Below are 25,497 nucleotides of genomic sequence, written 5' to 3' on the forward strand. Positions count from 1 at the left end.
ATCATAATGGTATTTCAGGCAATATCCTAAGCGGATGGGTTTTTACTATTTAGGGTTTTAAAACATGACCCCGCCTTGTAAGAACTGTGAAAAGGTGTTTACAGTCTGGTGTTGGAGTTTCTGTTATTTATAAGTGGTCTACATAGGTCTACATGTTCAATATAGGTAATTATCAGTTTTCAATGCGTACTTAAGTTTTTGTTAACAATGTCACGGTGAAACTGCTATCGAGCATTCTTTGACCATACACGCAAAGCAAGATCTGACACATGAGTCTGACCAGCGGTCGTGTCCATTTCAGGCAACTCGAGCGACACCCTTGCCAGGCTGATGGACATGGATGAAGACGATGCCAGAGAGAGGGGTATGCCGGACAGTCTTTTGTATTTGAAATAATTTTGCTTCAACGCCGTGTAGCCTTGTCATGTATTTTTTAAACTATTCTTAAATATGGTTCAATGAGTATGAGCAGTTGGATTATAAATTAACAATGCATCGTTCTTCATCACGCATTTTTTCAAAGATTGGGATGTGTTGTTATTCATCTAATCGTATAAGAAAAAAAATGTGACTAGAACACTTCTTTAAGGCTTGAAATTTTGTGTTCAAAACAATTTGCTATATATACTCTGGCAATTAATTTTGTCTGCATTTTATTGCAGCGAAATACGTTTTCTACCGACCCGTCGATGTGTTGACTGGTTACGTCCCCAGTTTGAGTCTTGACGCTGAAATGCTTGTGGACCAGCCTATAAGCCATCGTCTGCTCGGGGAGATCGCCTTTCAGCTGGACAGACGAATACTGGAGCAAGTGTTCGCCGTGGCACACGGCAGCAAGCAACGAAGCAGACGATCGAGGTAGCAGGCGTAGTAACCATTTGAAATAATTATTTTGGATAAATCGTTCTCCAAATTGTATACAGTTAAAACAGATTGCTTTATCCAAGATAACACTTTAAGACTAAATAGGCACTCAATTATTATTTTTACCCGCATAAAAAAACACATGTAGGCTAGCCATTCAAGGAACATAATTAGTTCCAGTAACCGAATTCATATACGACATTTCAGAAGCATTTCATTTTCATTACGGTCTAGTCTGGATTGATTACTCAAATAAACCGTACCAATGTGTGCCAGTGCGCCACACATGAAGTACATCGCTCACTCTGTGGACCATTTTAAGATCCTACACTGGAACAATCAACGTTTCATTATATCATTATACAGATACTATGGATACTGCGTTGCCACCGTTGCGGATCTCATCGTGCGAGAATGTCGAGTGCTTGAAAACCGCCACCCTGACATGGAAAAGATCTTGTTTCGTCGACTGGCTTCGATTCTTGAGGAACTTTCAAGGCTTTCCTATGACTTCAAAGTCCACAGTGACTTCACCCAACATATAGTCAACAAATACGGTCTGCTGTCGAACCAGCCAACTGAAAACGAGGCTCTAGGGCGGTGCATTAATGACGTCAGTGCTATGAGGATTTTGATTGGTCGCCTGTCAAGAAACAAGGCGGAGCTTGACGATATGCTAATCATTTTTGACTGTCTCTATTTCTTGGCTTACAGTGACCAAAGACCTTTATTTATTTGGTAAATCAAAATATAAGAGGGCAAAAGTCCATCTATTATAGTCATATGACCTTTAAAAGTTAAATATAATGGTTTGTTTTTCAAAATGTTTGATAACTTTTTATTTGAATAAATAATCAACTTTAGCAATAAACTTCAAAAGTGAATATACATGTAAATAGTAACACAGATAGGTAAGTAAATTTGAATCCTATGAAACATTGCCCAAGTATCATTCAGTAATGGTTGCTGGAATACAGTGATCACATTATGCAATGCCCCATGTCCCATACTAGTTCTGATTTAAGAAGTGTGAAACAATTTTCAATTTCATCAATCTAATGATATTAAATAACATGTACTAGAATTAAATAACATATATGTATTGTCTTCTTTTTTGTCAGCAATTATGATGCTTTCCATCAAAGCATCATTAACTATATTTTCAAATATCATATTTATCAAACCTATATGTAACTCATGAAGAAGAAAAAATAATAGTATAGAGAATAACTTTAATCAATGTATAATTTAATTATCTATATGTCAGTCACTGGTTACAACTTGGCAGTTTTCTGTGTGAAGAAGCTCATGATAGCGTTCATACACTCCTGGGACTGCCATCGACCAATCAGGACCTCGCACTCCTCCTTGTTCACTGCATGCAGCTGGGCTTTTTCTGCACTTCGTATAAGGACCTTGGAAAATGCCATACTCTGAAAGAGACATTCCACTTGATGAATTTAATACAACAAAAGGAAAGGGTTTCTTGAATATTAAGAAACTAGTTTATTATTATGTTAGCGGCATCTTCAAGCATAAGTTTGACTCAGTTATCACTAAGCTATATTGAGAAACTCAGCTTAAATTCTTCAAAGAATCACATGTTAGATTATTACCTGCATTTAAGGCAACGGCATGTTTTGGAAGTACTCTTACAGAATATATATGTTCTAATCTTAAACATAATGTGAAAAATTTCAATGGCGCGAAGGGCTCACTTACTTCTCACTACTTCTAACTTATTTCTTAATAATTAAATTTACATAATATTTTGTAGTCACTATTACTTCTTTTGTATTTTTCTATCAATTAATATCATATCAATGAAACTTTACCTATCATTAAATCTAAGTTTCAAGTAAAACCCGTTACTATCTTATACAGACTTAAAGTGTACGAACATTATAATTTTCAATTGTGTTAGGCTCAAGTTTTGACCAAAATTGCAACTGTTTACTGACTTTCCAAAAACACAAGAGCATCAACATTTTTCATGACAGATTTAAGGAAATAAAAAATGACAGTGGGGCTACAATCATGAATTAGTCTATATAAATTAAAATGCCTAGCCCTTTAATGCCTAGAAGTTTGATTTGTGTCATGGTTTCAATACCGTGCCATAATATTTATTAATGCTCTAAGCATGAATATCAGAATGGAGATGAGTCGGAGTATCATACTTGAAAATCAGAAGTGCAAATTTTAAATTAAATCATGAGCACCTAAGGTTAATATTGTGCTCGTCAGGTTGTCGCTCATGAAGTATAACCTTTGGTGCTCACTTGGTGAAATATATCATGATCTTACATTGAAACAAACTATTACCTCTATGAGTATAATTTTGTAACACTATTTTTTAACCTTTCATGAGAATGAGTCTTAAACTCAGATTCAATGTGTTATGGAATATGAACCAAGGTAAAATCTCATTTAATATCTTCATAGTCTGCAACAATGCAATAACTGATTGTGCTAGTACTGTTTCTTTATCCTACTATAGTTTGTTTTAAAGGGCTACAATGTATCTTACCTCTCGAGGTAGCTTTGCAATGGCTTGTATTGTAGCCTGTGTCTCTTTCACAAACACATCGTCCGGTATCACAGCAGTTATCAGGTTACGGTTGTACGCCTCAGCTGCAGAAATCTTCTTATTGAAGAGTAGCAGTTCGCTGGCCTTGGCGGCTCCCATTAGACGGGGGAATACATAGGAGGAGCAGCCTTCTGGAGATTGTCCCAGTGCGGAGAATGGGGTGTGAAATGTTGCCTTAAAATAAATAACAAGAGTGCATTTAAGGGCAAGATGGGGAAACATGCATAAGAACAGAACTCTTGGGATTGTCCAAGACCTGAGAATCCAGTTTGGAATGTTGCTAAAAATCTAACAAGTGTGTTTAAAAGGAGAAAGTACATGACATTCTATGCTCCGCATGGTAATGAAATGAAAAAAGAAAGAATTGTTCAAACATGTGATAAAATACATTTACATTTTGGGAATAAACAGAATAACAAATAAATAAAGCGTTCAATATATCCCTCAGAAATATAATTTTATGAATTGAGAGATTCTCATTATATAATATTATTATTGATATATATATATATATATATATATATATATATATATATATATATATATATTTTGTTGAAAATGGGAAAATTTAGAGGTAAGAAAAAAAAGTCTGGCCCTTGAGCAAATAGCCTGCTACAACAAAGAAGGGTAAAGAGGCCCTGTTATTTCTTTTTTCATATACTTATGGCCATTGGCATTTAGTATGCTGATTTTTGCCAATAAACTTGATCAATTTCCTTATACTTATAACAGCAAGTAGCCATACCCTGTCACTGGCATACACAGCATCAAATAGTCCAAGAACTGTGACAGAAACACCCACAGCTGGTCCATTTATCAGACCTATCAATGGCTTGGGGAAGTCTATAAAGGCTGACACAAACCGTCTGAAAATACAATACTATAATGTATTTTTTTTCAGTTAATCATTTGTAAATGTTATGATAATTAAGTTACATGGGGAGCAGACTTAGATTTGTTTGGATAAAAAAATATTGAAACACTATAACAAACTTGCCCAGCAAAATAATCTGAGGCCACAATTTCAGATACTATCGGTCTTAAATCACTATTTTTTCTTTGGGTCAAATTGAGTATTTTCTCCTTCTAAGAAGCTTTGAGACATTTAAAGAAAATAAGTTAAAAATAATCACGAAAAACTATTTTGTTTTATAAAATTTCTTAAGCAAATCATTTAGCTACCGTAAATGCAATATGAAGCAGTTTGATACTAATACATTAAAGCGTTATTTGAGAAATTGGGGCCTGTAGTTTGACGGTACAATACTTCAGGAGATTTGTTCTTTTTCAATAATACATAACTAAGCAATGACAACCTTTTTGGAAAGAAAACAAAAATGTAAATAATACTGACTTTTTACATCAAAAAATAAACCTGTTTTGTCCAAAATCTATGAAAATATCAGACTCCCAAATTTTTCATACAGATCACTACAAAATATTCATTTTTAGGATAAGGAGTCTAAGTGAAAACTTATTTGAGAAGAAAAGGCAAAATGAGCCTGAATTACCATATTTCAAATCAAACAACACAAATGCAATTCTGATCTATTATGTGCATGTATATGTTGAAAAAAACGGTCATTACCTCTTAAATCTAAAGAATATAAAAAAACTTCTATTCACTTGGAAAGTGTTGTAAATTTCAAGATACAGATTGTTTATTTTGGTATATATCATACAGTGACGAAAACAGACCCAAATCCCACTCCTGAAAATGTAGTTTAAGTATGAGGGGTTCAGAACTAAAAGCAGAGTGAAGTGGCTTAGATTACTGCTTATCTTTTTTTCAAAGCCATTTGTATCAATTTCAAGGTACTTCTTACTATTAATCCTGAACTCATCAGCACTTATTATATAATGAGAAAGCTTGGTGCTCAAATCCAAACACACTAAATGTAAGGGTATTGCTAAGATTCAGTGATATTCCTAATTCTATGAGCTCCAGTTTTATGTTGACCTACTGTAGCAGGTCCCCGGCGTTGACAGCCATCTCTTTGATCTTGTCTGGCGTAATGTTCATAAAGTTCCCAAGGTCATTGCCGCTGCAGTAGTAGTCTCCGGACCCTGGTTGGGAGAAAAAGCATTGGATTAAGCACAACAAGAACGAACAACAGATAATTTTGTGCTAAACGTGAGTAAATCTTCAAAGAAGTATATGTACAGTAATTATATGATTTGGGCTTAAAAAATGGGCATTTTTTACTGGCCATTGTTTGGCTGATGTTTGACACCATTCCCAATGCTAAAACATATTCTTTTTTACTGAAAGTGAAAATAAAGTTGCCAATTTCTGTTTTGATAAAGACCCCTACCCTAACCCTTAACCACTTTAGTATGTAAGAATTAGTGTACTCTAAAAGAAACAACACAGTCTTTTATATTTTCTGTATATGTTTTGAAGCTATCTTGTTTATTTTTAAGAATGTGTAAAAGACTCAATGAATATGCACCAATCACTTACAGTAGACATTAGATAATGCACTTTAACCTTTGAATTGGCATAAATGGCATACAATACAAGAAACAGATTCCCAACAAACTTAGTACAAAGTATGTATAGTGTTGAGAACACGTCCAAATCATCATTTCAATTGAGCTGACTCACCAGTCATAGTTGCCAGGACAACAGACTTGTCTTCCCCTGCCTCCTTCAAGGCCAAGATCAGCTCTTCATACATCTGTGGATTTTGGATCAATGGATTTCAAGCAATTCATATTCATTTAAGCTAGAATGTAGATATCCACAAATGTTAACCAGCCTTGCATTCCGTAAAAATGTTAGCAGTGAATGTTTGCTGATGGTTCTCAGCCATCTCTCACTCTTTATTCAGGTAACATCTTCTTTCAAAAGTACACAACGTATCTTCAAATATCTCATTAAGCATATTACCATCATCATACATCATACAATATCCGTTATAGACTGACACACAATTTCATTTCTAAATAAACCTATAAAATCCAATCAAGCTGATTTTGATGGACCACAATTTCATCAAGACTCAAGTGTATGTCAGAGGTTATAATTCTTGTCACAATCAAATGAATACATCAAAAATAAACAGTTTAATACTGTCCATAGCTTTGATACTAGAAAAGCTTTACATTTAGGGATTAGATAAAATTAAAACATCTACAATCAATAGAATCAAAGAATACCTGTACGGTGATGGCGTTCTTCTTGGTGGGTCTGTTGAGCGTGTCACAATCAAATGAATTAAAATAAAACAGTTTAATACTGGCCATAGCTTTGCTACTAGAAAGTTTTACATTTAGTGATAAGATAGGATCAGAACATCTACAATCAATAGAATCAAAGAATACCTGTACGGTGATGGCGTTCTTCTTGGTGGGTCTGTTGAGTGTGATATTGTACACCCCCCCTGTGTTGTTAATGAGAAGGGTCTGGTACTTGCCCTCACCCCCTGGGGCTGACTCGGGAGCCGCCTCCTCCGACCCTGCCAGGGAATCCACAAGGGATATGTACTCTTTCTGGGCATCATCCTGCAGGGAGTAGGGTTTATATCGAGTCATTGATTTGCATGGTAATTAATTTGATGACATAGAAAAAAATATAAGAAGGTTTACCATTTTCACATTGCAGGCAGAATTAATGCAACAAAGAATTTTTATACAGTAAAACAGCGGTGTTGTGTTTTCATATAAAGAATATAGGTACCTGATCAAATATCCAATGCTAATATTTGTGTGCCCTTTTTTCGGGGTTTCAGTGTTTGTGACCAAGACCAGGTTTGAAAAATGCACATATTCTGTTTATGTTCATGATTAAGCAGAGATACATGTACATGTATGTACATGATCTTACAAAGATATCTCAAGAAATCATAAAATAAAACACTATTTCACATTTTTATCATTACCAATTTACAGTTTAAATTTAATTGCTTGAAACAATTTTCCAGTAATGGCCGTGACAAGTTTTGTTAATAAAAATGGGCAAGGGGAGATAAAAACTGCTCCAGAGTTAAAGTTCTTGAAAGATATACAACTTCACATTGCCATCTATCCAAGTCTTAATCAATTCCTATATGTATTTTTACGAGTTCTGCTACAGACAAAATTTGGTTCCAAAAAAAAAATATGAACAAGAATACTGACATGTCTTCTTTCAGATGAAGGGGAGACATAATCAAAGGACAATAAGCAAAGCTCAGCCTCCAGTTTCTATAAAATGCTCAAGTTTTTACTCAACAAAGAACACTATTTAAATACAGTACACACATATTGTAATGGAAAGAAAAAATACAGTCTGGTTTTTCATATTAAGATTATTCTATTTGTTAAACCTTGCCAAATTTTCAATTGAACACAAGTTTAAAATGTTTAAGCAATTACTTTAGTGTTTTTTTGAGGAACAGGAGCCAGGTACCTGAGATTATATGTGGCTCTGGTGCCTCACTGGCCATAAGTTACATTGCAGTTTGAATTTTGGGAGCTTTACAAACAATAGGAAGTTTAAAAATCTTGGGACTAACCTGTGACATGTTACCAAGCTCATTCCAGGCACTCCACTTGTACTTGCCTACCATATCCAACATTCCAGGTTTCGGGGTGTTACATTTCCCCACTGTAGCCTACAATGGGAAAAATTGTATGATTGTGTATGTTTACTATCTGGGGAAATACAGGTACCATATCATTTTTTCTGCAAAATGCTTTCATTTAACTGTTATGAATATTCCTATTTTTTTGCTAAATATAACAGAACATACTCACTATTTGTGAACTAACAATGCAAACATGTATCATATAAAAAATCATCTGGCTAAAAATTGGACTTAAATGCAGACCAATACACTATCCCAAATTTGATAAAATAATACTTTTTTCACAAAATTTGGATCTAAAATTCACAATCCCTTTCAACCCAAAGTCCAGTACAGATATACTTAAACTCACAAAAGATGGGAAAACACAAAGCATTTTATTTTATTATTGGTGACAATTTATATGGAATTCACATTTAATAGATCTATACCTAATTTAAACAAGAGACAGCGCGCTCGACAATTCCGCCGCTTTTTAGTGTTGATTGAAAAGTTTTGGCGAAACATGCATGGATCACTGTTAGATTAGATTTCAATGCAATACATGATGTGCGGAGATGTTAACATAAATGTGGTTACATGCAAAATTTTAACCAGAATTTTTAAGTGTAATAATAAAGGGCCATTATTTACAAAACACAATTATCTAACTTGATTTTTCAATTAGGTTGGGTGGTTGAACCATTGTATAAAGTCTCAATGAAGTACATCAAGTAGTTGCTGAGATATTATCCTATGTGTGCGAACATGCAAGACCTTAACCAGAATTTCTAAGTCGCATAATAAAGGGGCAAAAATTATATAGTTATCTTACTTGATTAAATAAGAAGGTTAAATGGTTGGGAGCCTGTGTAAAGTTTCAATGCAATACATGATGTATTTGCTGAAGCATTGACTTAAAAGTGGTTACATGCAAAACCTTAACCAGAATTTCTATGTTGAATAAAAAAGGGGCCATTATTTTAATTTAATGCAAACTAGAGTTATCTTACTTGGTTATTTAAGTATATTGGACAGTTGAGTACTCAATGCAATACCTCAAGCAGTTGCTGAGATATTAACCTATGTGTGCTTGCACGCAAAACCTTAACCAGAATTTCTAAGTCAAATAATAAAGGCCTATTATTTGCATTAAATGCAAACTAGAGTTATCTAACTTGGTTAATTAAGTAGGTTGGATGGTTGAGCATCATTGTATCAAGTCTTAATGCAATGCCTCAAGTAGTTGCTGAGATATTAACCTATGTGTGGTTGCACGCAAAACCTTAAACAGAATTTCTAAGTCAAATAATAAAGGCCTATTATTGGCATTAAATGCAAACTAGAGTTATCTAACTTGGTTAATTGAGTAGGTTGGATGGTTGAGTACCATTGTATCAAGTCTCAATGCAATACCTCAAGTAGTTGCTGAGATATTAACCTATGTGTGCTTGCACGCAAAACCTTAACCAAGGGGTGACGCCGACGCGGACGCTTGGGTGAGTAGTATAGCTCTCCTTATTCTTCGAATAGTCGAGCTAAAAACCTGGATTTTTCCAGTTTATAAACAACTCTTTTTCAATCAATTTTTTCTGTTAAATTATGGATATTTTGGTTCATAAAAGAGTACCAGTGTAACACAAGCATACAATTCAGTCAGATGCAGTGTACATGCTTCATGTAAACATATGTGCATAAAAAACTATATGACCAATACCTGTTTGAACAATCCGTATATTTTTAGTTTAACATCATTCCCTGGATCTTCTTTTAAAGAGTTCAGTCTTTCCTTTGCTTTGTTGAATTCGGCATCATAGGCGCCCATGGTACAGACACTTGTGTGAATGGCTTGCTTTAATAACGGATATCTCAGTCCTTTCACTTGATGAAACAGTCTAAAAATAAAATCGGAACATACACACTTATGACACTTCTTGTGGTACATGTAAGTACTGACACATTTACGCAATATCAATCAGACTGCTTATAAATCAATGACATTCTTTTTGGCGTGCTGACGGACACATAGTCAATGGAAAACAAGTCAGATCTTATATTATTGTTCCTTAGGTGGAAACGTTTGTATTTTGGTCAAAACTTCCACCAACAAAATGTCCCAAAATATTTTTTCAGATGTGTGAATAGTAAATTTCGTATATAAAAGACATATATAGACGTTGCTTCTTATAAATTTCTTATTATAATATGCAGAATAATGCTTTTGTATTCTTCTTCTTTAATCATCTTTAAACTTAAAGGCCTAGTTTAAGGAATGTTTGGCATGATAATCCCCTGCTGTGCATCTCCTGCTAATTGCACAGGTGTCTAAGTAGGGGCCAATACATGTGTATTTGTTTATTAGCTCAGGGCCATTTAGGGTCCATTCTATAATAAAACCTCCAAAACTGCACAGCAGGATACTCAGATCAGAGATCTGATAAGAGGGCACAAGGCAACTAGAGTAAGATCAATACACATAGGTTGTGAACTGTACACAGATGGGGGATGGGGGTCACTTATAGAAGGCTTTAACTAGGCCTTTCAAGATATATTTTTTTTATTTCTTAGTTGTGAATCATAATGATGGCTTCTATACTGGTTGACGGTATATTTCCGAACAGGGCACAACACCAGCTAAAACATGCATTTGTTTACCGAGATCGATCATTCGTAGTCCATATAAACAGCCGCTTCAGAGTCTTTGATAACTTTTGTGTTGGCGACCCTTCGCGTCCATATACCACTTTTTGTTTTCCTAGCCAAGATCCCAGCGCTAAGTATATTTAGCGCAAAGATAACGCGCACCTGTTCTGGTTAAACTCCACTTATAAAATGCGCATTTGAAATCAGGTAGTCATCTTCAGTTAAGGGCATCAATATTTGATAAAAATGTGAACACATATAAATAAGGTTTTTTAAAAGCTTTAATAAAACAAATACATTTATATATATATACAGTCGAAAACAAAAGCTGTCACAGTATGTGACGAATGCCCCCGAATGTGACATTGACCTATGAACAAGGTCAGTACATGAAAAGTTGATCTTGCCTTTACGTGTCAAATACATAATTATGGCAAGTTATTTTAAATTGCCTCTGGACATAAAAAAATACCACCCATACTTGACAACCTATACTGTTATGTCCTTATATTCAGAATTCCCTTGTGAATAAACACTAAAGCGTATCTTTCACCTTAGAGGTAGGGACATGGGTCTTGCAGGCGACACGTTGTCTTGGTATGTGGAACACATGTAGCAAGTGATTTTAAAATCTGTCCATACAAGGGAAAGTTACAGCCCGGACACGACATCCTATACTCTATGTCCTTATATGCAGCACTCCATTGTGAATAAACACTAAGTGTTACCTTGACCTTTGAGGCAGGGACATGGGTCTTGCACGCGACACGTTGTCTTGGTATGTGGAACACATTTGGCAAGTTATTTTAAAATCTGTCCATACAAGGGAAAGTTACAGCCCGGACATGACAACCTATACCCTATGTCCTTATATGCAGCACTCCATTGTGAATAAACACTAAGTGTGACCTTAACCTTTGAGGTAGGGACACGGGTCTTGCACGCGACACGTCGTCTTGGTATGTGGAACACATGTGGCAAGTTATTTTAAAATCTGTCCATACAAGGGAAAGTAACAGCCCGGACACGACAACCTATACCCTATGTCCTTATATGCAGCACTCCATTGTGAATAAACACTAAGTGTGACCTTGACCTTTGAGGTAGGGACATGGGTCTTGCACGCGACACGTCATCTTGGTATGTGGAACACATGTGGCAAGTTATTTTAAAATCTGTCCATACAAGGGAAAGTTACAGCCCGGACACGACAACCTATACTCTATGTCCTTATATGCAGCACTCCATTGTGAATAAACACTAAGTATGACCTTGACCTTTAAGGTAGGGACACGGGTCTTGCACGCGACACGTCGCCTTGGTATGTGGAACAATGTGGCAAGTTATTTTAAAATCTGTCCATACAAGGGAAAGTTACAGCCCGGACACAACAACCTATACTCTATGTCCTTATATGCAGCACTCCATTGTGAATAAACACTAAGTGTGACCTTGACCTTTGAGGTAGGGACACAGGTCTTGCACGCGACACGTCGTCTTGGTATTTGGAACACATGTGGCAAGTTATTTTAAAATCTGTCCATACAAGGGAAAGTTACAGCCCGGACACGACAACCTATACTCTATGTCCTTATATGCAGCACTCCATTATGAATAAACACTAAGTGTGACCTTGACCTTTGAGGTAGGGACACAGGTCTTGCACGCAACACGTTGTCTTGGTATGTGGAACACATGTGGCAAGTTATTTTAAAATCTGTCCATACAAGGGAAAGTTACAGAGCCGGACGGACGGATGGACGGACGGTGCGATTTTAATATGCCCACCTTCGGGGGGCATAAAAAATCAACCTTATGAATATGTCCCAACAGGGTAGGTCACTGCGTAGGATAAATATACTAATAGTAGATAACCCAATATGACAGTGAAAAGTTGACAGAAGCCGATCAGCTTAAGTTATAAAAAAAGTATTAACCAGTATATCATTTATGTGTCCCTTTTATGTTTTCTTTTAACAATTCAGTGTTGTTGTAATATAATAGTCTAATATTTTATTTTACACTGGTATAAATAAATCAACTTGTGGCGTTATAGGGAACACAATAAATATCCAAATGTTAAAAAACGTTCCCTTAACGTGCATTATTGTGGCTAGATTATTTGATGATCTAGATCAATACAAAGGCTTGCCTTGGTCACACTTGCGAAGTTTCATCTTGTTTTGGTGAGTATTTTCCTAAAAAAATGCCATTCAATGTTTATACACTTCAAGATCAATATGTAGCACACAGGGAATGATGTCAGAGGGCGCAAGCCCATCTTAAGGTTTTGCAGTCATGTTGACCTACATTCAAGACATTTATAAATAGAAATCACGCTTTACATTTGAATTTCATGTTTTGAAAACAATAAATAACTTTGCAGCTAAGTGTTTATTTAATATAGCATACTTATTAATTATAATTGTATGACCATGTATTTTCGCTTTTCAAGTGTTCGGTATTTGTGACCTCCATAGCATAAATTTAAGGGTGATTTACTGTCTATAAAATGAACGATTTTCGACATAAAATTGATGAGATCGTGAATCTGTACTTTGACAGATGTTGTCACATTAACCAAAGAGGTTTCATACACAATTTTAACTTACTACAACAAAAACTCTCCAAGATAATTGTGAAAAACCTCAAAAAGTGTTCGGAAATGTACCGTCAACCAGTAAGCATGTGTTAGACAACAAAAAGAAATAACGCCAATGATAATTTTAAGCACATATATATAAAACTCCCATATAACTATTCAGAACGTTTGGACTTTGACCACTTCATACAAATGAAAGTGGGTGGGGAAAGGTAAACAAACCACGGCAAAACCAAATTACGTCCATTTTAAAGTTTACACGGTCATCCCCGCAAGAAATTGCATTTTCGAAAATAAAGTTTAAGACTGATGTTTATTCTTTATAGTATGGGCAATGTTTATAAGGGTTTGTTCGAATAAAGTCAATCGAAAAACTACCTGACTGACAGAACTCTAGTGACGGGCGCAGCCATTTTCAAAAGCGCCGTTAACCGGAAGCCGGTTAGTTTCCTGTAATGGCGGGCGCAGAAGAACTTTTCTACGAGGTGAGAAAATCGAACTAACTATCAAGCCACTGCTATCAACACAGATACCACCTTTACTTTTTTTACGACAGTAAGAATGCAATGAAGTTCTGTTTTTACTGTTGTGCATCTGTGTCACCTTACTCTTAGTGTGAAAATGTCACTGTTTACATACAAGTTTTGACACTCACTTCAAGTCAGTGAGTGGAGTGTATGAGACTGTAGAGTGTAACGAGTCTCTTACATCTGTGCATTGTAACACTAAATTATCGAATCTGAGTCATTTTTGCCTGGTTAGAATTTAGGTCTGGTCAAATTCCTTATTCAGTCTAGTCCCAAATTCGGTCTTGCTCCTATTAGTATTACTCAGGATACAGTAATCTTGATTTTAGATAAATCAATAAAAAATTTGGTTAACTTCTTAGGCTTTCTTAAGGAACTGGGGCCTGACTATTTCGACCTACAATTCCTTTGTTACTGGTCCGTGGAATTATATAGATTATAATATTCATTCTTAAACAAGATCAAATAAATAACTATTTAAACCAAAACCTTGGCTTTAGTTGATAAATATAAATTTGCGGACATTTTAGAATAAAATGGCATTCAAAATCACTGCCCATTATTAGAAATTCACTTATACAAATAAGTTCATTTATACAAATAAGAATGTTGTTTAAAAACACACACAGAAAATTGCTCAGACGAAACACTGATATGGCCAAATCTACTCTTATCTAACATCATGAAATTTATGAGAGTAAACATAACAAAAACACTTGGACATGCCACTAATATTATTCCACGTTGTTGTCATTTTGCGAAAATATATTGCTGGATATAACCTCAACAATAGATTGCAGAAAAACATGTATATTTAATATAGATTCCTTTCATATCATTTATTTATACCATTAACTTAATAGATGGGTAAACAGAATGATTGTAGTGCAAATGGTGGTTTAGTTAGATCTGTTTTTATTTGATGTTGTGGTTCATCTTTATTACCAAAATTAAAAGCAGGGAGTTATTGGTTACGGGTAAAAATTAGCTCCAAAACATCAGATCCTGCAAGATTACCAGTGTCTTGTCAAAGTTGGAGTCCCCCAAATTTGTGATCCTTGGGGTCCTGTTCATGTTGAACACTTACTCTTCAATTTCTTTGCTGTTAATTTTCTTTGTATGTATACATGTTTTATGTACACATTGAATATTATTTTACTTTCAAGTTTCAACTGACATGCAGTTGTTTATTTCTAGGAATAACATTGCAGGTATTTGGTGAATACCTGCAACTTTTATTTGTTTATACATGTAAATAACCACATAAATAATTCTTAGGCTATTCAATCTAACGACATGTACTCATGAACAGCAGGCTTTTATATGCATTTTTAGGCATCCTTTGGAAAGAAATCCTGCTTATTTTCAATGAACGTTCAGTTTGGATGCATTCAAAATGTAGAAATATAATTGATGTCACATGTCGAAATCCCTTAAATTTTTTCTGATGTACAAACCATTCTTCCCCATATATTTGCTTTTAGGTCTTTTGTTTGTACTATGTACACGTTAAATGCTATTTTACTTTCAACTGGCATGCAGTTGTTTATCTTGAGCCATTACATTTAAGGTAGGTGATGAATAAGTTTACTTTTATTTGTTTATAAATTAACCACATATATCATTCTGTTGCATACACATGTGTATATGTAAAGACCATACACAAATGATTATTTTGTGTATGTTAAGACTATATACCCTTGAATAGCAGGCCTTCTGCAATTTTAGATGTGCATTTGGAAAAAGAATCCAGCTTAAATTCCAAGAATGTTCAGCTGGATGCCTAGAAAATGTAGAAATATAATTTAACGTAACTGTCATATGTCAAAATCCCTGCATTTTTTTCTGACACACAAGTCTGGCATCAATGACACAATTTCCAACAAAGGACACTTAAAATAATTGACCGTACACTCACTTGAATGTTGCATATCATGTGAATTCAATATGCAACATTCAAGTAACATTCTGGCAATTTTGGAAAAAAGTTATTTCATTTCCAACTAGATGACTGATTTATCAACATTAATACACAGTGGTTCTATTTTACGATACTTGATATTGTTATAATTAGTGATGTGTGCTGGATTTTATACAATAAACAAGACTTAATAATCATTAAAATTATTGGATCAGTGTGCCGAAAGGAATAAATATGCCTCATGTGAGAAGAATTCATAATTTAAAAAGCTTTGCACATAAAAATGGAATTTTAAAGCCAGTTTTCTGTGAACATTTATTTTTCTTTTTGGCAGTAGATTTTGTTCATTGTTGTGATATTGGTAGAGCCAGAGGTGGGTCTCAAAAATGATATTTTTATCTTATTGCCTTTTGAGTTTTAATACTTTAAATGATAAATTTATATCTGAAATAAACAAGTATTATAAATTACTCGTTCAACTTTCACTCAGGATGTTCTCTGGAAATTTTGTTGCATTGTATTGTAGCAGTGTTGAGAGTTAGCCCTGCTGAACTATATAATTTTGGGGAATTTCAACAGACCGTCAGTAATGAGTGTAGACTTATCGCATGACGAAACTGACAAACTTGAAATGCCAGGCTTAAACACTGAAACAAAAACCTGAGATATGTGGGCTAGAAGTAATGAGTATGATTCACAGTCCACAACAGGCACATCTATGTATGCAAAGGCAGCATGATGATATCAAACGTGTCTTTCAAACAGTTTTGAAAATCAACTTTGAATGTTCTACCGTAGTTTAGATATATGGAGAGAAATGTTGTCAATGCTTATTTGAAATGCTAATGCACTTTGTATAACAGGAATGGCTTGCTTGGTTTATTGCAAACAGTAGGATGTAAGGGAGTACATTGTTATATTTCATATGTATTTGTGATAAATGCCAGCTAAGGACAAAATTTCTCTTTTTATTGTCTGATTCACAGAAAATCTTTCATACAACAATTGACACAATGAACTTTCCACAATTATTCAATAAAACATACACAAAAACAACAGTAGGCCAAAGTTGACCAGGCCCTTATGGTGAAGTTGGCCAACTTGATTCAACACTAAATCCTTAATTTATAATTATTCAAGGCATTCGTTTTTTATTTGACCTGAACATGTCACCTTGGCATTGTTCATTATTTTCTGTTTGTTCTGCACAGTCTACAGATGGTATAGTGTTTTGTGTTCACCAAATGGTCAAGGCTGTTAGAAGTGCTTTTTTGCTGATATAACTCATTTAAGGGGTTTCAGACTTGATTCCATGCCTCTTCACTTAAAATTGCTATTCGTGAAGAACCAGAGATACCAGTGTATTTTTACCAACTTTTGGGCTGAAAAATCAACCGCACACCCAATGTTAAACATATATTTTTTCGAAGCAGAATGACCTCACAATTCACTAGAAGTGAAAAAAACACCGAAGGCCCAAACCTGGGTTACATTCTGTCTGTGCACTATGCCCCACAAGTTCACTTCCTAACATGACTAGGGCTGAGACCCATGGATAGTACAATTGCAAAGTAAAATGTGCATACATGAAAAAAAAGTCCAAATTTTGCACGCAATGATTTCACTGTTTCAACCAAAACACCTTTTTGCCTGCTAAACTACCCAGTCACATTCAGACTTCTGTTTTGAATATCACTGACCCACAGACCCACTAAACCAGTCTTGTCACCGTTGATCAACAATAAAGTATTATCTTTTTCAGGTAGAGAGGTTCTTAGATCTGAGGACTAATGCTGACACCGGAAGTGTGGAGTACCTAGTGAGATGGCGAGGCTTCAGTGAGGAGTGGGATACCTGGGAGCCGGCAAGGAACCTGGGCAACTGCACACGGAAGATAAAGGCCTTGGAGAAGGACAGGAGACAGAAGGCAATGGCCACACAGAAGTTGGCAAAGAAGCTGGTCAAGCAAAGTAAGGGTCAGGCGCAGAAAGATAAATCTTCCTCTGGGTTAATGAAAACGACAAAGTCTAAAGGTTCAAAAAGTGATAAGAAAGTTAAAAAATTAAGTGTTAAAGATGGTAGTTTGACGAAGAAGAAAGTTACTAAGAATAAACCACCAGTTGGTGATTCAATGAGTTTGGATGATGTGTTCATAGCAGTGATAGGTTCAACAAGCACCAAACTTAAGACTCCGGACAAATCACAGCCCAGTAATGTGTTAAAAAACCGTAAAAGGTCTTCTAATACTTCACCCGTCAGAAGTGCAGCTAAGAAAACTAAAGTTGACTATGTTTTGAATGAAGAAGTAAGTCAGAATTCTAATAAGAATAAAACTGGCAAAAGTGCAAAGATGGTGTCATTTCATTCACCAATAATCACTGATCTGACACAAAAGTCAAATGCCACTGATGAGAAGTCTCCTGTTGTTAAACAGAAATTGAAAATAACAAAACCAATAAACATGCAAAAAGGCAAAAAGGTTACAGACAAACATGCAGAAAATGCTGAACAGCCAAAAAAGATTAGCACATCAACAGAAAGCAAATGGTCCCCTAACCAACCAAAGAAATGGACTCAAGTAGATGTTGAGGTGTCGTTTTCAAGTGATGATGATGATGTAAACCTTGCTGAACTTGCTAAACAAAACCATTCAGGAAGTGTTCATAAGCAAAATTATAAACAAAAACATAACAAAACGGGTTTATCATCTAAAACAGGCAGCAAAGAGAAACTTGAGCTCAATAGTTCATCCATAGTTAGCAAACATATTTCAGGGAGGAAGAATAAGCGCAAACCCAAGCGATTATTTTCAAGAACAAAAGGATGTCGTGGGAACAGGCATGGACGCAAAAGCAGGAAATCTAAGAACGACTCTGAAAGTGAAGTCTTAAACTCTCTCCCAGGTCAATCAGAATCTGGAATCTCTGGAGGTTTAGATACTGAGTCTGTTGTGAATGCATGGTCTAAGTCTAAGAGCAGTGTGGACAAAAAGAAAACTGGCAAAGGTGAAAAGGTGCAATTAAAAAAGTCAATGTCAGTGGCAGTAGTTCAAAAGAAGAAAGCTGTTTCAAAGGAAAAGACAATCAGGCTGCTGGACAGTCTTCAAAATCAAGCATCACCCGAGAAGTCAGGTAAAACATTTTTGTCATTTTTGTAAAATATACAATTAATATAGTATAATGTTTATCGAACTGTAGTACTAGTATTATAGGTAGTATATTGTTCTCTTTTTTTCTTTACCTTAACTGAAACAACTCTATTTCAAATGCATGTTTTTTGTTTATGATTTTAACAGTGCTTGTACATATTTAGTAAACAAGTCACTGTACCTCTAATGAAAAGTCCCCTAATACCGTTATTTTTTCAAGTTGATTGCCATATTGCCCGTATTTATATTATTGCATGCCTGTTGTAACATTATGTTGCCGTGACAAAATAAGTTGTAAATGTGTGGTAAAATGGTCGACCCAAGCTTAATACTGCTACATGTACATCTTTTATTCATTCATGATTGTATCCTTAAGTTAATGCAAGTACAGCAATACATTTTCATCATTACTTGCATTCACCCCGCTGAATAACTGTTACTATGAGACAAGTTACGTGTATTCTAATTAGGATTGCAAAATATATATGGTACCTAGTTTATATTAATAAGTTACCGTTTTCAGAGAAGTTCTTTGTTAGGCCTAAATCTCCAACCTTGGTATATACAACAGTGAAGAACGGGAAGGAGTCCAGCCTTCCTCCCACAGTCTCTAAGCCCCTCCTGGCCCAGCCCCAGTGGTTGTTGCCGGGGGATAATGGTGCCATGCCAACCACTGATCTCCAGGCCAGCTTGCCAATTAGCCCAGCATCAATGTCATATAAGGTACATGTTACTTGAGTACTTGAATTAATAAAAAAAAGAAGATAATACTTTCGTCTTTCTAAGGGCTATTCCAGTAATACATATTAACCTAGGGGGGGGGGGGGAGGCAATTATTTGGATCCTGAATGGTAAATTTGCTCCTGAAGGGGGATGGTACATTTTAAAAGCCCCCCCCCCCCCCCCTCCCGGGGATTATATAGTAAAATGGTCATAGCCCTAAGTGGGAATAATGAGTGGGAAACACTCTGCTGACTTCCTTGCATTCTCCCATTCACCAGGTGTTGTTGGAGAACCTGCCCCACCAGCTTCACCCGCGACGGGGTAAGCCCAGTGAGGAAGATACTGAGGATGTGGAACGGCGGGTGAGCGTGCGGGCCAGCGAGTGTGTCTTCAAGTACAAGGAGATTCTCATCAAGAAGTGTGCCAAGTACTCCCAGATCTGGCTACACACTCACACCAAAATGAAAAATGCTCTCAGTCCTCTGGTAACACTCGCATTTAATAGTAAATGCTCTCATAGTAACAAAATATTACTGATGCTTACATTAACTTTCTGTTTGTGTATTCAACACTTACACAAGTGAAAAGTTTACGGTACATAAATAACACTGCAAAATGATTTTCGTTAAGGCCTAAAAAAAAAATACATTTGGTTCGGGTTACCCGACCCTACCTACGGAATAGGCGCCGACCCTACCGTTTTTATAGTCAGTTTGAAAAAAAAAAATGAAAAACTAAAAAAAAAAAAAAAAATTTTTTTTTTTTTAATTGCTTTTTAATATTAAGTTTAAACCTTAAATGCTTGTACAGATAGCTTTAACACCATTCTCCAATGATGAAAATTATATTCTTATATAAAACCTAATAAAAAAAAAATAATAAAAAAATAAAAAGCCTACCTACCCTACCTATTTTTTTTAAGGATGTAACCCTAACCAAACAATTTTTTTTTTAGGCCTAAGAGCTTAACATGACTGATGAATTTTACTATTTTTTTACTCCAGCGTCCTGGCCACTGGTTTTAAAGTGTTTTTAATGGATATCCCTGTAGTAACTTATTGACTAGTTGAGAGATTCAATCTAAAGAATTTTTTTTTGCAGACTGGTTTTCATTTTGTTTAATAGAATCATTTTGGAACTTGAAATGTATACATGCCATTGGCAGGTTATGCAAGAGATAACCTCAGCCCTGAGTGCTGCCAAGTATGATGACAGCACAGTGGTGATGCTGAGTGGCCTGGGAAATGTGTTCTGTTCTGGGGTGGACCTGCACTACCTCACTACTGGCGATAGAAAACTTGCAGCCAAGAAGATGGCTGATGCTCTCAGGTAGGTGACTGAGAATGGATAGCCTAAGCTCTATTATGGTGTTATTCGTTGATTTGAACTGGCAAGAAGAACGGTTTGCAGAAATTTCAAATACTGAAACACAATAGAAAAGAGTTATTACAAACATTTATTTAAAGAGTACCGTAATAAGTTCTGGATGATATATGGTAAGCCAGTACAGTCTGCACGAAAATCATTATCACATTGCAGGACACGAGGTCCTACAATACAGTCTACATTGCAGGACTGGACCAGTTTTTGCAGGTCGCAAAACATTTTAAACATTTTAGTGAAAGACTGCAGGTCTTTCCACAGGGTCTTAAACCCGAGAGTCAATGACTCTGAAGCCCTGATTTTCATGAGTCAACATCATATCTTTAAGAGTCATTGTCCGTTTTATTTCTAAATTCTTAGTCGTTCTTCATAAGTAATAATTCTAATCTGTCATAAGATGGCATTACAAGGTACATGATTATCTATGCTTTGGTTATTGGCTTCCGAAACATGAATAAAATTCAATTTCCTATGTTATATCAAGATCAGCTGTATAAATAAATAAATAAATAAATAAATCCACTTTTAATTATAGAAAAAAATCAAGGAATAAACAAATTGATCAATATAACTTACCGGTAATATAAAACCTTGTTGTCTTATATCCTTCTCAGTCTCTGAGGTGGTTAAACAATTCCAAGAGTCAAATTTGGAGAAATATGTTTTGACTCTTATGAACGTATTATTTATTTTAAGCATGTTCAGTGAAACAGGAATTATGCATACATGTACTATTCATTATGTAACCCCATGCCATCATTGTCATAATACTATAAGCACCAGCGAATGTTTAGTTGCAACAGCATTTTTCTAACTTGTTCTTTCAGTTTCATATCAAGTTGTTGTTTTTTCTGGAAGTAAACAAAAATCATTCCACATTCCCTTAGGTCAATATTGCAACATCGTTTTTCTGTTTAATAGATGACATATCAATAAAACTGTTTTGTTATAAAACTTTACTATACACTGACAACGATAAATGCATTTCCTATTTCACTCTTATTAAAATTGACAGGAAGTAAGCGTGCACCTGTTTCCCACGTTTTTTTACCATGTGCTACGAAGAATGTTTATCTTTTTCTGTAACACATTAAAAATGAATACACATATATATTTTTTTTGAAAAAGACAAGATATAAAAATAAAACGAAAACAAAATATATTTCAACATTGTTGTTTTTCAAACCATCATACTGAGCGAAAAAGTCGAAGGTATCCGTTAATTTGCATAATGGGCGGAGTTATCACGTCATTGAGTTTGAGTTGGTAGCCGGTCAGATTTCAGATCGATAATCACTTGTCAGTTTGGGTGTTAATTGCTTTCGACTTTAAATAATCAAACAAATGTTTAAATCATGCATTTCCGCTTCTTTCAAATAATACCGACTCTTATGCTTTTATTCAATTCAATTCTCTTGCACTCTCGGGTCAAAACTGACACTTAATACAAATTAATGATGGGTCAATTTCGGGTCATTTACAATTTCTGTGACCTGGGAGCCCAGGTCAGTTGAAAGCCTTAATTATTCTGTTAGTTTGATCAAGTAATCATAGGTTAGTTAATGAAATTAAAAACTTTAGACACATACTTATTAAAAAACAATTAAAGATTTCCCCCCAAAATTATGACGGACATGCGGGCTTACCATATACCGGTACATGCGATTGCCAGACCTCTCCATTTATTATCGGCGGGAGCCAAGGTCTGACAAACTTTCTTACAGACTGCCAGTATTTTGCTTAAATCTTGTGTATTTGAGTTTTTTTTAACTGTTCACAGATTAGTTGGAAATATACATAGCCTTAACTGAAAACGACAGTCTATATGGGTAGTTCAGGTATGCTGTACCTCTTATTTCAGGGATCTAGTCAGGAGGGTGATCACATTCCCTAAGTTACTGGTGGCAGTTGTGACAGGCCCAGCAATCGGGCTGGGGGCTGCAATCCTCCCTCTGTGCGACATTGTGTACGCTAGTGACAAAGCTTCCTTCTACATGCCATACGCCCTGCTGTCTCAGACCCCCGAGGGATGTGCCTCATACACGCTCCCTGACACAGTCGGCACCGCCATGGTAAAGAACATGTATTATTTAGGGTTCTCAATGGCTCACTCTTGCTAATCTATGGGCTCAGACTTATTTGTTTAGACAAGCATCTGTTTATGTCTAAATGACTTAGCAAAAAGCTGGACTTATACTTCTGTGGCACCCTTGTACTAGCTGGGCTCTTTTAATTAGTCTAAGTTGGGAATGTTACAATAGAAATAGATATAAACTATATGTACTGGGGAAGTTCAAAATATTTTCAATGCCTTTACGGTAGTTAAAGGTAAATGTAGTGAATTTGGGTAGTTAATCTAAATGATAATTTCAAAGTTAAAATGTGAACTATTTTCTGTCTAAACTAAACTATCTTTTTCCAGGCGAATGAGTTGCTAATAGGGGGACGTAAGATCACAGCTATCGAGGCTTGCCAGCTTGGTCTCGTGTCTCAGGTTTACTGGCCAACCAGCATGATGCAAGAGGTTATTCCCCGTGTACAGCAGATGGCCCAACTCTCAGGAAAGGTATGTTTAACTTGTGGCTGTATAGAACATTACATAACGGCAATCCAGGCTTACAGGCTTGGTCTTGTGTCTCAGGCTGATCAGCATCCAGGTGTGCTGAATTACTCGATACATGTCTAAAATTGCTCGCTTAACAACAACCTATTCGGGTTAAATCATGGGTTGTTAATCGCGTTTAACAGGTGGTCACATAATTAAGTTTGGTCAATGTCTAAAAACTCTCAAGAGGAATTCAGAACAGTCATACAAGGCAGGTAGTTACTTATAAAAAGTCATCTGAAATATAGGTATTACTGTACATGTATTTTTTCAGGTTCTAGAAACCACAAAACTGCTTATGCGTTCCCGCCAGAGGGCGAAAGTTGATCTCACGAATGAGCAGGAGTGCAATATTCTCACAGAAAGATGGGCGTCCACCGAATGTCAGAAGGCTATAGAAAACTTTATTTCAAACGAGAAGAACTATGTTCTTTAATTATAGTTTTTTGATTGACTGTGGATATATATCCTGATGATATGTTAATGAATTTTAGCTTTATAGCTGTATTCTTATTTATTTAAAATATATATTTTAAGGAATGATAGTCTACAATAAGTTGAACATACACATACTACAAGATAACTACTACTACAGACTATCTGAAAGATAACTTAAGAAGAATGATGTACATGTTTCTTTAAAGATTTATTTCATCATTTAAAGGAATTAAAGCTGCACTCTCACAGATTGAACATTTTGACAACTTTTTTATTTTTGTCTTTAAACGAGCAAATTTTTGCGAGAATCTATGGAAACCAGTTGTACTAGACTGGTGACAAAAAATTAGATCGCAGATTTTTATATTTCAGTTAAAAAAAAGATGTTTTTGTGCATTTTTACTTAACCGTTTGCAACAGTTTAAGCCATAAAACATCAATTTTCGAACAGAAATATGAAAATCTACGATCTAATATTTTGTCAGATGTCTTTTATCACTGGTTTGCAGATATTTATGCAAAAATTTGCTCATTCCACGACAAAAAAAATAAAGAAGTTGTAAAAACAGTAAATCAATTAAAGAAGATCAGGTGAATATATTTAATTTTGTGACTAGTAAACCTTTCCATTGGTTTTAGCAGTATTAAATGTTTATATCAGATTCATTTTAATTAAAAAAGATCAGGTGAATATATTTAATTTTGTGACTAGTAAACCTTTCCATTGGTTTTAGCAGTATTGAATGTTGATATCAGATTCATTTTAATAAAAAAAGATCAGGTGAATATATTTTATTTTGTGACTAGTAAACCTTTCCATTGGTTTTAGCAGTATTGAATGTTGATATCAGGGTGGCTCAGAGTCAATTCAATTTTAAGAAGTAAAGTTCAGGTGAATATGTTTTGTTTATAAACTGTCAGTGCAACAATGAAATGCCTTAGCTTTTATAAAGTCAGGTGGAAATACTTCATGTTGTTCCAATTTTCAAACAATTCCATTTTTATCCAATTGTTCATATATGTTGTGTTCACATGTACCTACTTAGTCTTAACGTTTGTAGGGGTGGTGCTAGTGCAACATTGTTGTTAAGCCTTAAGGAAGTTTGTAAAAGAAAAAAGAATACCACAAAATGAGACTTTTTGCGAATGTTTCACAAGTCCATGGTTAAATCTTGGAACTGTCTGTATGAAAAACAAAGCAATGTTTAAACCTTTCAACAGTTAAACCTGTGTTTGTGTGATTTGTAATGGGTCTAAAAAATTCTGAAAATGATGGTGGTAATAACATTGCCATATAGCTTGGAAGCATAATACAATGTTAAGTTAAAGTAAGAATTGAGCGAACATTATTTTCTAGGGACTTGTTACCAAGTAAATGTAAATGTGTTTTTCCGTTTACATGCTTTAAAGCTGCACTCTCACAGATTGAAAGTTTTGACAACTTTTTTTATTTTTTGTCTTGGAACGAGCCAATTTTTGCGAAAATCCATGGAATCAGTTATA

The 25,497-nt window shown here is 35.3% G+C and overlaps 2 protein-coding genes across 4 annotated transcripts; one reads left to right on the forward strand and one right to left on the reverse strand.

Moving 5' to 3' along the window:
* Positions 1–1,681: 1,681 nt before the first annotated feature.
* Positions 1,682–13,747, reverse strand: LOC128242854 (enoyl-CoA delta isomerase 2-like). The gene is made up of 9 exons (XM_052960233.1): positions 13,628–13,747; positions 9,722–9,899; positions 7,954–8,052; positions 6,782–6,961; positions 6,063–6,135; positions 5,419–5,521; positions 4,200–4,320; positions 3,395–3,628; positions 1,682–2,297 (listed from the first exon to the last, which is right to left on the reverse strand). The coding sequence occupies exons 1-9, from the start codon at positions 13,660–13,662 to the stop codon at positions 2,139–2,141; spliced, it is 1,182 nt and encodes a 393-aa protein (XP_052816193.1). The 5' UTR covers positions 13,663–13,747; the 3' UTR covers positions 1,682–2,138.
* Positions 13,687–25,497, forward strand: LOC128242853 (chromodomain Y-like protein 2). 3 transcript variants are annotated; one of them, XM_052960231.1, is made up of 8 exons: positions 13,687–13,734; positions 17,460–18,828; positions 19,417–19,568; positions 19,847–20,053; positions 20,734–20,897; positions 22,813–23,023; positions 23,374–23,517; positions 23,831–25,497. In XM_052960231.1, the coding sequence occupies exons 1-8, from the start codon at positions 13,705–13,707 to the stop codon at positions 23,990–23,992; spliced, it is 2,439 nt and encodes an 812-aa protein (XP_052816191.1). In that variant the 5' UTR covers positions 13,687–13,704; the 3' UTR covers positions 23,993–25,497. The 3 variants fall into 3 exon arrangements, with proteins under 3 accessions (XP_052816191.1, XP_052816190.1, XP_052816192.1); XM_052960230.1 differs by having other exon boundaries at positions 19,369–19,568; positions 23,831–25,131; XM_052960232.1 differs by having other exon boundaries at positions 13,713–13,804; positions 19,369–19,568; positions 23,831–25,131.

Source organism: Mya arenaria, chromosome 8 (assembly GCF_026914265.1).
Source record: "Mya arenaria isolate MELC-2E11 chromosome 8, ASM2691426v1".
Classification (NCBI taxonomy): Eukaryota; Metazoa; Mollusca; class Bivalvia; order Myida; family Myidae; genus Mya; species Mya arenaria.

Coding starts and splice junctions, on each gene's coding strand:
- LOC128242854 (XM_052960233.1), bottom strand. CDS start 13,662: ATGGCTGCGCCCGTCACTAGAGTTCTGTCAGTCAG. Junction 6,962..7,953: donor AGCTTGGTAACATGTCACAG/GTTAGTCCCAAG, acceptor TACTCCCTGCAG/GATGATGCCCAGAAAGAGTA. Junction 4,321..5,418: donor AACGCCGGGGACCTGCTACA/GTAGGTCAACAT, acceptor TTGTATTTTCAG/ACGGTTTGTGTCAGCCTTTA.
- LOC128242853 (XM_052960230.1), top strand. CDS start 13,705: ATGGCGGGCGCAGAAGAACTTTTCTACGAG. Junction 19,569..19,846: donor CAGCATCAATGTCATATAAG/GTACATGTTACT, acceptor CCCATTCACCAG/GTGTTGTTGGAGAACCTGCC. Junction 20,054..20,733: donor AAAATGCTCTCAGTCCTCTG/GTAACACTCGCA, acceptor TGCCATTGGCAG/GTTATGCAAGAGATAACCTC.